Here is a 13400-nt window from a genome sequence, read left to right on the forward strand (position 1 = left end):
AATAGTAATAACAATAAAATTAACCCCATTACACATTAAACAGCGATAAAAACCCCTACCAATTAAAGATACTAAACAAATCTGATAAACTATAAAATAGTGGCTATGTACAATATCTGGCCTCATAAAGTGACCACTCACTAAGTCAACCTGGGGGTCAAGACCCGGGGGGGGGTCGATGTCAGAGGGGTCACCAAAGACAATTGGAAAATGCAATATTTTCTGTTGGTCCTGGGGTTTCTGTGTGGGAAGTTTGGCCCAATTCTATCATTGGTGGGGTTCAGAATGCTCCTCGATTGCAGGTGAACTATAAATCCCAGCAACTACAACTCCCAAATGTCAAGGTCTATTTTCCGCCAAACTCCACCAGTGTTCATATTTGGACATATGGAGTATTTGTGCCAAGTTTGGTCCAGATCCATCATTGTTTGAGTCCACAGTGCTCTCTGGATGGAGGTGAACTACAACTCCCAAACTCAAGGTCAATGCCCTCCAAACGCGACAGCTGATGGGCTGCAACCCCCAGCGCCTGGTCAGGCTGCAACTCCAATCGTGTCCAGACCCGAATGGCTGTAATTCCCATCAGCCGCAGATGTGTTGCAATGCAACTCCCATGAGCCCCAGATCTGACTGGGCTGCAACTGCAACTCTCTTCCTAAATGGTCTGATGGGTGAGACTTTTTGTTGTGCTGTAACTCCCATCATTCCTGGCCTGCCTAGCAAAGGGGTAAGGATGTTGGGAGATGCAACCTGGCAAGTAGGTTAACCCATCTGAACAACTGGAAGGAGAGCCACACCTTCAGTTGTGGCTCTCCGGATGTGTCTGCACTGCAATTCCTATCATCCTGTACCAGTTCCCACCACCATCCGGCCCTCCAGGAGGACACCAGCCAGGCATCCACTCAGAGGTCAGCCCTCATACCCATAGGTCACATGCAACAAAATACACCCCCTCCAGGCACTTCCAGTTCTGCAAGAGTGACTTGGACAAGATTGTGGCAGAGTGAAAATCACGCGTAGTTCACGCTTTTACGAGTCCGCACACTGTCTTGCCAGAGAAAGAAAATATTCCACACAGGTAAGTGATCAGTTAAGAACAAGTAGTTTACTCTTTGTAATGCAGAGCAAAACAGATACAATCATGTAAACAGTTGCATTGACTCACACAATGTCTTTTGAGAGAGATTCAATTGCTATTTCGGTGTCCATGGAGGAGATCTTCTTCAAGCAGCGCATGAAGCAAGACCAAAAATGTAACTGTTGCCAAAACTCCCAGGCTCAGCTAGTCTCTTGGGTATAGCCCAACCAATCACTTCATGCTTTGCACTTTCAGTTAACATACTCACCGACATTCCCTAACCAAGAAGCCCATCATGGTGTGGGGCGTCATTAATGTGGGGCAGGGGGTCAACTGGTCAACCACTGCGGGGGACTTTCCATGCTGCTTCCTTCACAGGCTGAGGTGTCTCTCACCTCCTTCCTCTCTCCACAGGGTGACTCCCTCTCTGGCCAGTTCTTGACCTCCACTCCAGACGCCTGACCCTCAACGATGTCTCTGCCGGCCCGGCTGACGCGCGGCTGCTCTCGACTCCGGCTGCTGTGGGGCCCGCTCTCCGTCCTGGCAGCCCTCTCCTCCCTGGGCTTCCTGATCACCGGTGGCCACGAGGAGCTGCTCTCGCACTCGCTGCCTTACTTCCTGCCCCGCGATGGGGGGCACCCCATCAGCCCGCCGCTCCTGCCCTCCTTGGATGCCTTCCTCCTCCTGCCGACGCCCGAGGCCTGCTCCCCGAAGGCCCCCTCCCTCCTGGTCATGGTGGTCAGCGCCCCCGGTCACGTGGTCCAGCGCCAGGCCATCCGCTCCACCTGGGGAGGGTCCCGCTGGGCCGGGGAGTTCACCGTCCGGACCTTCTTCGCCCTGGGGCTGCCCCGGGAGCCCTTTCTTCAGGCGGTGCTGGAGCGGGAGGCGGCTGAGCACCGGGACCTGGTCCAGGGCCGTTTCCTGGACAGCTACGGCAACCTGACCCTCAAGACACTGGCCCTCATGGGCTGGGCGGCCACTCGCTGCCCAGGGGCCCTCTTCCTGGTCAAGGTGGACGACGACGTCTTCCTCAACCTGCCCGGCTTGGCCGAGGAGCTGGGCCGCCTCCCCGCCCTGACCCCCGCCTACCTGGGCCGCATCCACTGGCGAGTCTGGCCCAGCCGGGACCCCCGCAGCCGCCACCACGTCCCCCGCAGTCTCTACCCGGGGGGGCCCTTCCCGCCCTACTGCAGCGGGACGGCTTACGTGCTCTCGGGGCCCGCTGTGCCCGCCTTGCTGGGGGCCGCTCGCCACGTGCCCCTGGTGCCCCTGGAGGACGTCTTCGTGGGGCTCTGCGCACGGCGTGCCGGCATCGCCCCGCAGCACCTGGCCCGCATGAGTGGGGCGTCCCACCTGCCCCCGGACCCCTGCTGCTACCGGGGGGTCCTGCTCAGCGTCCACCACGTCACCCCCGAAGAGATGGCTATCGTCTGGGACTCGGCCGCCCCCAACGAGGAGACCTGCCGGCTCTGGCAGCGGGCACTGGGCTCCCTGCGGTGTAAGGCTTTGGCCTGGGTGGCCGCCCTCTGAGACCAGGAAGGGCCGATGTCCATTTGTCTGGACAAATGGACACTCAATTCAAAAGGTAGAGCCAAGGTGCATAGATCAGGTAGGTGGACATCACTCACTGTGTCTGCCCGCCTGTCCGTCCAGACCTTTTAGCCAGACTAGAATTGGGAGGTCAAGCCACGTCCAGTGCCCTCTGGTCAGGCAGGCGGACACCTGTGAGACAAAGTGCCTGGATGGCCACTGTGAGACGAAGCATGGCCGGAGAAGTCTGGACAAATGGACATCCACTCTGGCGGTGAAGCCATGGCCAAGGCTGTCTGGTCAAGCTGCTGGGCATTTCGCCATCCATGACCAAGGCTCTCTCTGGTCAACCTGGTGGGCCTCCCTCAGGCCAAGACTGGGAGCTGTTGCTTTATTTATTCCTTGCTTCTAGGGGTGCCCTGCCGGACCCCCGCCATCGCAAGTCCTAGGTTTGGTACTACCTCCAATGCTGTTGACTCAAAAAAAGGGAACTGCCCCCATTTTGCCAAAATGCACCCCATTCCTAACGCAGCTCTGGCGGACGGTCCTTCCTTGCAGGGTGGGCCCTGCACCCCAGATCCCTGCACCCCAAATATAATGGAAGGAACAGTGTTGCCTTGTGTTCCCCTCCTTCGGGGAGAATGGGAAGAGGAGGGCAACGAGGAGGGGTCTCTTTTCTTTGCCCACAATTTAGCTTTGCACTCAAACGATGGGAAATTAAAATTATATGCAATATAAACAAGTCTTCATCTAATTCAATGCCTTTCAATAAAAACTGGATAGAACACTCCTCAAAGCTGGACTGTGGGTTTTCTACAAGGGTTGGGCTGGATGGCCTCCCGGACCCCCTCTTGATGCAGACATGGGGGGGGGGAGGGGGCCTTTTTGGTGTCTGTGTCCCCTCCAATTTCCCCCAGAATTGAGAAACACTTTTCTCTGAAACCACACTGAAGGAAAACAAGAGGAAACACAGCACATAACAGGCAGCACAGGAATACCGGCAAACCCGTAGTAGCACCATTCCCTTTGCTACTTAAAGTCTTTTTTTAAACCCGAAACAGCGAGTCTGCGAGAGGCGAACCACGAAGTAGCAAGGAAACACAGTATCTGGCTATTCCAAAGGGATCTCGGTCCATTAAGGCCGGATAACGGAGCAGAGAAGGGAAAGCCAGCACAAAGGAGGTAAACAGGCAGCACGGGAATACCGCGGTCCCTCACTTTTCACGGGTGTTACGTTCCAGGACCACCCACAATAAGTGAAATTCTGCAAAGTAGGGAGCCCCCTCCCCTTCCCCCCTCGGCCTCCTTACCTTCCTCCTCCTCCTCGTTGCCGCCTGGGCCTCTTGCTGCTGCTTGGCCCCCCATGATGCCTCCTCAACAGGCCTGTAGCGAGGGGGGGGGGGGGGTAGGGGTTCAAACACCCCCCCCCCGAAATTTTTCAGGTTAAAAAAAATAAACCTGGTTTACTCATGAATTTTAACTGGTTAACCCAATCCCCATGCTGCTAAGTCTATGAGACGCAAAAAATCAAGAGTCCCTCCAAAACTGCAAGCACTATTATCTCAAGCAAATATTGACAATTTATTCACACTGTCATTACTTGCAGCAATAGCCGATGTAGTGAAGCAACCAAGTTGGGGGGGGGGGCGGAGTATTGAATGCTCTCATTAAGGAGGCCAGACTTGGTGGAGGTGGTTGACAGGGCTGTGCTCTTGGCTTCAGTGTGCGCTAAGAAGCAGGTTTCAAGGAGAGCAAGGACCCATCTCGATCAAAGAGTGAAGAGTAGAGACATCAGACGGGCAACCAAGAGCCATTGCCTAGTCCAAGCCATGGTCTTCCCTGAAGTTACCTACGGATGTGAGAGCTGGACCTGAGGGAAGGCTGAGTGAAGGAAGAGAGATGCTTCTGAGCTGTGGTGTTGTTGGAGGAAAGTTCTGAGAGTGCCTTGGACCGCGAGAAGGTCCAACCAGTCCATCCTCCAGGAAAGAAAGCCCGACTAAAGCTCATTGGAGGGAAGGAGACTAGGGACAAAGTGGAAGTCCTTTGGCCACATCATGAGGAGACAGGAAAGCCTAGAGAAGGGAATGATGCTGGGGAAAGTGGAAGGCAAAAGGAAGAGGGGCCGACCAAGGGCAAGATGGATGGCATCCTTGCAGTGACTGGATTGACCTTGAAGGAGGCCCTGGGGGTGGTGACGGCTGACAAGGAGCTCTGGTGTGGACTGGTCCATGAAGTCACGAAGAGTCAGAAATGATTGAACGAATGAACAACAAAAAACCCCGAAACAGCGAGTCTGCGATAGGTGAACCGCGAGGTAGCAAGGGAACACTGTTTCTGGCTATTCCAAAGGGATCCCAGTCTCTTTGGGTTGCATAACGGAGCAGGAGAAAGGCAGCACAAAAGAGGCAAAGAGGCAGCACAGGAATACAATGGACCCTCACTTATCCCGGGTGTTAGGTTCCAGGACCACCCACGATAAGTGAAGTTCTGCGAAGTAGGGAGGCCCCCTCACCTTCCTTACCTTCCTCTTCCTCCTCCTTGTTGCCACCTGGGCCCCACCACGCCTCCTCAATCCTCACTGTTCCCTCGCTACTAAAATACTTAAAAAAACAAACAAACCCCGAAACAGCGAGTCTGCGATAAGCGAACCGCGAAGTAGCAAGGGAACATTCGCAATTCCAAAGGGATCCCAGCCCATTATTATTATTATTATTATTATTATTATTATTATTATTAACCTAGCATCTCCCAAAGGACTCGATGCGGCTTACAAAGGCCGAGGCCTCAACAACACAAGAGCAGAACAAATACAATTCAAAGCAAATCCAAAACATTAAAGCAAGGCCGGACAACGGAGCAGAGAGGGAAAAGGCAGCACAAAGGAGGTCAAGAGGCCACAGTCCAATACCTGCCGATTCCGATCCTTTCTTCTCCGAATGACCGATCATGAAACCAAGCCAACGAACACACAGGTTTTGTTTTATTTTAACAAAATATTCAAAGGGGGGGGGGGTTAGGCTGAAGAAGAACAAGGGGGGCTGGGGGTGTTCTTATCCCTTCAAGGAAACATCAAGGTGTCCTTTGGGGGGGGCATTGGGGTTCCCCTTTTCACCCCCACGGGGGGCAACGTTGGTCTTCCTTATTTTGCGTATCGGGATTTCCTTCCCACGAAAGGCGGGGGGGGGGGGGGGGCTACTTCTGGAACCGGTCCAGCGCTGACCGCAGGCCTTTCTGGGAGGAGGGCCCCCCCTTGCCCCCCTTCCCTTCCTTCTCCGTCCGCTGCGCTTGGGCCTTGGCGGCTGTCGCTTCCTTCTCGGCTATACTTTTCCGGATGGCGGCCTATTTGGGGGACAAGAGGGGGGGCATTTGGGGGAAGGGGTCAAAGGGGAAACACAGGAGCCAACGGGGAAATCGTTATTTACTTATTTGCAGTATCTTTTTTGATCTTTTTTAAAAAAATTCATAGAATCCTAGAATCAAAGAGTTGGAAGAGACCTCCTGGGCCATCCAGTCCAACCCCATTCTGCCAAGAAGCAGGAATATTGCATTCAAATCACCCCTGACAGATGGCCACCCAGCCTCTGTTTAAAAGCCTCCAAAGAAGGAGCCTCCACCACACTCCCTCCGGGGCAGAGAGTTCCACTGCTGAACGGCTCTCACAGCCAGGAAGTTCTTCCTCGTGTTCAGGTGGAATCTCCTCTCTTGTAGTTTGAAGCCATTGTTCCATTGCGTCCTAGTCTCCAGGGAAGCAGAAAACAAGCTTGCTCCCTCCTCCTCCCTGTGGCTTCCTCTCACATATCTCTACATGGCTATATCTCCTCTCAGCCTTCTCTTCTTCAAGCTAAACATGCCCAGCTCCTTAAGCCACTCCTCATAGGGCTTGTTCTCCAGACCCTTGATCATTTTAGTCGCCCTCTTCCTCTGGACACATTCCAGCTTGTCAATATCTCTCTTGAATTGTGGTGCCCAGAATTGGACACAATATTCCACGTGTGGTCTAACCAAAATAGAATAGAGCATGGGGAGCATGACTTCCCTAGATCTAGACACTAGGCTCCTCTTGATGCAGGCCAAAATCCCATTGGCTTTTTTTGCCGCCACATCACATTCCTGGCTCATGTTCAACTTCCTCCCCATGTGGACTCCAAGATCTTTTTCACACGTCCTGCTCTCGAGCCAGGGCTCGTCCCCCATTCTGTCTCTTTGCATTTCATTTTTCCTGCCAAAGTGGAGTATCTTGCATTTGTCACTGTTGAACTTCATTGTGTTAGTTTTGGCCATTCATCTCTCTAATCTGTCAAGATCCCTTTGAATCCTGCTCCTGTCCTCTGGAGTCTTGGCTCTCCCTCCCCATTTGGTCCTGTCTGCAAACTTGATGATCCTGCCTTCTGGCCTTTCATCTAAGTCATGAATGAAGATCCTGATCAGGACCGGGCCCAGGACGGAACCCTGCTTGTGGCACTCCACTTGTCACTTCTTTCCAAGATGAAGAGGAAGCATTGGTGAGCACTCTCTGTGTTCGTCCACTTAACCAATTCCAGACCCACCTCTGTAATTGGTTAAGTGGACGAACACAGAGAGTGCTCACTAATGCTTCCTCTTCATTTATATATATGTTAATTATATATGTTTATTTTAATACATACACCACATTTATAGTTCCCACCACCATGAGGATTGTTTTCTTTTACATATTAATCCTTTTTGAGATTAACCTTGTGAATTAACATACTATATAACATTTGTATCCTATTTCTTTCTTTCTTTCTTTTTCTTAAATATTTTAAATTAATGATTTGACACAATCTCATATATAATCAGGAAATATACGTTCAGAAATACTGGAACATGTCTAGATCTGTATGTAGACAGCAACTTGGACAAAGTAAGTATAACATATTATCCCATTCACTCGAGTTTAAGGCACTTTCAAAGGAAAATCCATCCAAACTATTCCTCACTAGAACTGTGTCTATCTAGCTAACATCAAGAGTGTCATCAGTTACTCCCACCCCCATATCATATGCAAAAAGTAAATAAATAAATGCCAATGTATTTTTGGGGGGGGGGGGATTTCTTGCAAGGCAAGAAATGTCTCTTCATGCTCAAGATGGTTTCAGAGTATGCCCAAATACATCCTGATATTACAGTATTTGCAGTATTGATACCCTGACCTTCTCACCCTGAAGGGGACTCAGAGCAGCTTACAGAACGCACATACGGCTGATTAGACCACTAACAAGGACACACAACACAAGTAAAGGCAGTTTTCCCCCTCCTATTTCCAGCCTCTTGGAGGCTGTGCTCAACTCCGGCCAGAGGGGGGGCTGTTGCTCCCTCTTCCACGCTGAGGAGCTTTCCTCCAATCAATGCCCGCAAGAGCACCTGTATTACCAATTCAAGAGAGATATTGACTCTAAGCTGGAATGTGTCCAGAGGAGAGCGACTAAAATGATAAAAGGGCTGGAGAACAAGCCCTGTGAGGAGCGGCTTAAGGAGCTGGGCATGTTTAGCTTGAAAAAGAGAAGCCTGAGAGGGGATATGATAGCCATGGATAAATCATAGAATCATAGAATCAAAGAGTTGGAAGAGACCTCCTGGGCCATCCAGTCCACCCCCATTCTGCCAAGAAGCAGGAATATTGCATTCAAATCACCCCTGACAAATGGCCATCCAGCCTCTACTTAAAAGCTTCCAAAGAAGGAGCCTCCACCACACTCCGGGGCAGAGAGTTCCACTGCTGAATGGCTCGATGGAAGAGGAATATGTGAGAGGAAGCCACAGGAAGGAGGGAGCAGATCAAGGGTCTGGAGAACAAGCCCTATGAGGAGAGGCTTAAAGAGCTGGGCATGTTTAGCCTGAAGAAGAGAAGGCTGAGAGGAGATATGATGAGGGCCATGGATCAATATGTGAGAGGAAGCCACATGGAGGAGGGAGCAAGCTTCCTCCTCCATGGGAGATTCCATCTGAACATTAGGAAGAACTTCCTGACTGTGAGAGCCGTTCAGCAGTGGAACTCTCTGCCCCGGAGTGTGGTGGAGGCTCCTTCTTTGGAAGCTTTTAAGCAGAGGCTGGATGGCCATCTGTCAGGGGTGATTTGAATGCAATATTCCTGCTGCTTGGCAGGGGGTTGGACTGGATGGCCCATGAGGTCTCTTCCAACTCTTTGATTCTATGATTCTATGATTCTATGATTCTGCTTCCCTGGAGACTAGGACGCAGGAGGAGGAAGAGGAGGACATGCATAAGAAGTGGAAAAAGGGAGAAATCACCAAAGAAGAATTCAAACAAATAGCCAACACCTGTAGGGAAAAGGTCCACAAGGCTAAAGCATAAAACGATTAGGACAAGGAACGATGGCTTCAAACTACAAGAAAGGAGATTCCATCTGAACATGAGGAAGAACTTCCTGACGGAGAGCTGTTCAGCAGTGGAACTCTCTGCCCCGGAGGGAGTGTGGTGGAGGCTCCTTCTTTGGAAGCTTTGAAACAGAGGCTGGATGGCCATCTGTCAGGGGTGATTTGAATGCAATATTCCTGCTTCTTGGCAGAATGGGGTTGGACTGGATGGCCCAGGAGGTCTCTCCCAACTCTTGGATTCTATGATTCTATGACCTCCCCGCTAAAAGTGGTACCTATATATCTACTCGCTGTTTGGTGTCAATTCGCCCAGTGGTTTTTGAGTTATGTTAATCCCACAAATGAACATTACATTGTTATTTATATAGACACAATATATTGTATTATGAGCACAACACAGTATTATATGTTACCGTATTGTCACTATTCTGCAATATTATTAGTAACATTACGTGTAATATATAACCCAGGAGAGTCTTGCTTATCCGACATTCCGTCTTCTCCGACGCTCTTCTGCGATGCCCACCTTTTCCCCCTCCAATTCGAGGGGTGCATTTCCCCGACTCTCTCTTCATTCCCAGTAAGTGGAAAAGGCAAGACGAGGAGGAAGAGGAGGGGGGGAACGAGGCATGGCCGGAAGCGGAAGCGCCCTCATAGAATCCTAGAATCAAAGAGTTGGAAGAGACCTCCTGGGCAATCATCCAGTCCACCCCCATTCTGCCAAGAAGCAGGAATATTGCATTCAAATCACCCCTGACAGATGGCCATTCATCCTCTGTTTAAAAGCTTCCAAAGAAGGAGCCTCCACCACACTCCCTCCGGGGCAGAGAGTTCCACTGCTGAACGGCTCTCACAGTCAGGAAGTTCTTCCTCATGTTCAGATGGAATCTCCTCTCTTGTAGTTTGAAGCCATGGCTCCATTGCGTCCTAGTCTCCAGGGAAGCAGAAAGGAAGCTCCCTCCCTCCTTCCCTTTGTGATTTCCACGGATGCTCCTCTTCCGCATCCCCTGGGCACTTCCTGCCGGCCCGCTCCAGCCCCAAAGCCTTAACCTTTGGGGTCCCTGTGGTGAGTGTCCTAAGTGTCCAGCATCGGGGGTGAGAAGGTGGGTAGAAATGGGGTAAATAAATAAATAAAAATCATGTCGGATGGGAAACAGAAGGCATGATCATCAAGTTTGCAGACGACACCAAATGGGGAGGGAGAGCCAATAGTCCAGGGGACAGGAGCAGGATTCAAAAACCATCTCCACAGATTAGAGAGATGAAGAGCCAAAACTAACAAAATGAAGTTCAACAGTGACAAATGCAAGATACTCCACTTTGGCAGAAAAAAATGAAATGCAAAGCTACAGAACGGGGGGCGAGGCCTGGCAGGACTTGTGAAAAAGATCTTGGAGTCCTCGTGGACAACAAGTTAAACATGAGCCAGGAATGTGATGTGGCGGCAAAAAAAGCCAATGGGATTTTGGCCTAAATCAAGAGGAGCCTAGTGTCTAGGTCCAGGGAAGTCCTGCTCCCCATGCTCTATTCTGCTTTGGTTAGACCACTTTACCTGGAATATTGTGTCCAATTCTGGGCACCACAATTCAAGAGAGATATTGACTCTAAGCTGGAATGTGTCCAGAGGAGGGCGACTCAAAGGATCAAGGGTCTGGAGAACAAGCCCTATGAGGAGCGGCTTAAGGAGCTGGGCATGTTTAGCCTGAAGAAGAGAAGGCTGAGAGGAGATATGATGGGGGCCAAGTATAAATATGTGAGAGGAAGCCACAGGGAGGAGGAGGGAGCAAGCTTGTTTTCTGCTTCCCTGGAGACTAGGACGCAATGGAACAATGGCTTCAAACTACAAGAGAGGAGATTCCATCTGAACATTAGGAAGAACTTCCTGACTGTGAGAGCCGTTTAGCCGTGGAACTCTCTGCCCCTTGTGGAGTGTGGAGGCTCCTTCTTTGGAAGCTTTGAAGCAGAGGCTGGATGGCCATCTGTCAGGGGTGATTTGAATGCAATATTCCTGCTTCTTGGCAGAATGGGGTTGGACTGGATGGTGGCCCAGGAGGTCTCTCCCAACTCTTTGATTCTAGGATTCTATGATCTGAACATGAGGAAGAACTTCCTGACTGTGAGAGCCGTTCAGCAGTGGAACTCTCTGCCCCGGAGGGAGTGTGGTGGAGGCTCCTTCTTTGGAAGCTTTGAAACAGAGGCTGGATGGCCATCTGTCAGGGGTGCTTTGAATGCAATATTCCTGCTTCTTGGCAGAATGGGGTTGGACTGGATGATAGCCCAGGAGGTCTCTCCCAACTCTTGGATTCTAGGATTCTATGAAACTCTATTATCCGACATTTTCATTATCCAACATTCTGCCGGCCAGGTTATGTCGGATAAGCGAGACTCTACTGTACTCCTAATATCCCTTGGGGGGGGGGGGGGGGAGGAATGGTGTTGTTGTTTGAGAAGTGTGGTTGTTGTTGCTGTTGTGTTATGGTGTGCTCACCCGGTGCTCCTCGGCGGCCACCTTCTTCTTCCTCCGGAGCCGGTGGGCGGCCGAGTCGCGCCCCTTCATCCTCTTCCGTGGGCGGAAACCCTCTTTGGCCTCGGGGTCAAAGCCCTGCGTTTGGGGGATGGAGAGCAATGGAGGCTCAGGGGAAGGAAGAGCAGAAGGGGTCCCCAGGGGCCATCCATCCCACCCCCCTCACTGCTCCCTATGGAGGGGGGAATTGCACCAAGAGTGACCCTTGCCTCCCCCCCCGTGTTGGGCCTCCTCCTCCTCCTCCTCCGCGCTCACCAGCCTCTCGACGCGCTCCTTCTGCCGCTGCTCCATGGAGATGGCGTCCACCGTCCCCAGCTGGCCCGAGTCCATAGAGATGAGCTCAAAGGGGATCTGTGGGGGGAAAGAGGGGCAGCAGTGACCCTTCACCTCCCAAGGCCCCAAAGGAGCCGCCGGAAAGGGAAAGTCAGCATTGGCAACAGCGTCACTACAATGGCCGCGGGACAGACCCGGGTTCAAGAGAGGACCACGGCTTGGGTGCAAGCGGCAGCTTTGAGAGGAATGATAACAAGGGAGTAAAGGAGAGGCGGGGGGGGGGGCTGCAAAGGCCTTGACCCACTGCCCACGGAAGGGCCCCCACCTTCTCCAGGAGGGCCTTGACCTCCCATTCCTGCCGCTGCTTCTTGCTCCGGAAGGGGTTGCTCTCCAAGGCGTCAAAGTTGGGCTCCCCGGCTCCTGGAAAACAAAGGGGGGAATTGCAGGGGGGCCACCAAAAATGGGGCCCTGTGCCCCCCTTCTTCTTCTTCTTCCCCCATCCCTCCCTCCTGGACTGAGAGGCAAGAGGTCCAGATGGATGATCTCTGGGGTCCCCTGTCCCTGAATCCTCTTGCACCCCACCTCCCAAGCCCCGCCCCCTTGCCACAGTCCCGCCTCTTCCTGTTTACCTGGCACCAGGAGGCTGGCGAATCCGTCTTGGTGGCCGACCCCGAGGAACGTCCTCGAAGGGGCAGAAGGGCGGAGGCGTGGGCCGGCCCAGTGGGCCCTGCAACTTCCAGAAGGCCGACAACAGGCAAAGTAGAGGAAGGGCAGGAGGAAGGAAGTGAAAAAAAGAGGGAGAGGAAAGCAAGAGAGAAGAAAGAGACAGGAGGAGGTAGAGGAAGAACGGGAGGAAGAGGAAGAAGGGAAGAGAAAACAGAATGTGGAGGAAGGGCAGGAGGAAGAGAAAGGAGGTGAAGAAAGAGGAAAATGAAGGAAGACCAAGATCAAGAGGAAGTGGAAGAAGGTGGTGGAGGAAAAGCAGGAGGAAGAGGAAGGAGAAGGTAGAGGAAGAGCAGGAGGAAGAGGAAGTAGGTGAAGAAATGTGTGTCCAAGGAACCTTCCTTGTGAGCGGAAGGAAGAGGAAGAGTAGGAGGAAGAGGAAGGAGAAGGCAGAGGAAGCAGGGGGGAGAAGAAGGAGAAGAAGGCAGAGGAAGAGCAGGAGGAACAGGAAGGAGAAAGTGGAGGAAGAGGAAGGAGGTGAAGAAAGAAAGAGGATGCAGAGGAAGAAAAAGGAGAAGGTGAAATAAGAGGAAGATGAAGGAGAAGGTAGAGGAAGAGCAGGAGGAAGGGGAAGAAGGTGGAGGAAGAGTAAGTGGAAGGAGAAAGAGCAGGAGGAAGAGAAAGGAGAATGTGAAGGGAAAGGAAGAGAAAGGAGAAGGTAGAGGAAGAGTAGAAGGAAGAAGAAGCGGGGGGAAGAGCAGGAGGAAGAGAAAACAGAACGTGAAGGAAGGGCAGGAGGAAGAGGAAGGAGGTGAAGAAAGAAAGAGGATGCAGAGGATGCAGAGAAAGGAGAAAGTGAAGGAAAAGGAAGAGGAAGGAGAAGGTGGAGGAATAGCAGGAGGAAGAGGAAGAAGGTAGAGAAAGAGCAGGAGGAAGGAGGTGAAGAAGGAGAAAGAGGGAGGAAGAGGAAGAG

The 13400-nt window shown here is 51.9% G+C and overlaps 3 protein-coding genes across 5 annotated transcripts in view; 1 reads left to right on the forward strand and 2 right to left on the reverse strand.

The window, feature by feature from the left end:
* The window catches only part of LOC132766300 (beta-1,3-galactosyltransferase 4), an 18254-nt gene extending 14622 nt beyond the window's left edge, over positions 1–3632 (forward strand). For all 3 annotated transcript variants that reach the window (XM_067464945.1, XM_060760696.2, XM_067464946.1), the window contains exon 2: positions 1493–3632. In XM_067464945.1, coding sequence (XP_067321046.1) covers positions 1550–2608 — 1059 coding nt within the window. In that variant the 5' untranslated portion in view covers positions 1493–1549 and the 3' untranslated portion in view covers positions 2609–3632. The remainder of the gene's footprint in view (positions 1–1492) is intronic.
* The window catches only part of LOC132766262 (zinc finger protein 135-like), a 457616-nt gene that overhangs the window by 377123 nt on the left and 67093 nt on the right, over positions 1–13400 (reverse strand). The gene's annotated exons all lie outside the window — the stretch shown is intronic.
* LOC137096464 (WD repeat-containing protein 46-like) overlaps positions 5592–13400 on the reverse strand; it is a 9441-nt gene continuing 1632 nt past the window's right edge. Inside the window, exons 2-6 of the mRNA XM_067465614.1 lie at positions 12394–12491; positions 12090–12184; positions 11747–11842; positions 11456–11569; positions 5592–5947 (exon numbers count right to left, since the gene is read on the reverse strand). Coding sequence (XP_067321715.1) covers positions 5801–5947; positions 11456–11569; positions 11747–11842; positions 12090–12184; positions 12394–12491 — 550 coding nt within the window. The 3' untranslated portion in view covers positions 5592–5800. The remainder of the gene's footprint in view (positions 5948–11455; positions 11570–11746; positions 11843–12089; positions 12185–12393; positions 12492–13400) is intronic.

This window comes from Anolis sagrei, chromosome 2, assembly GCF_037176765.1.
Source record: "Anolis sagrei isolate rAnoSag1 chromosome 2, rAnoSag1.mat, whole genome shotgun sequence".
Taxonomy (NCBI): Eukaryota; Metazoa; Chordata; class Lepidosauria; order Squamata; family Dactyloidae; genus Anolis; species Anolis sagrei.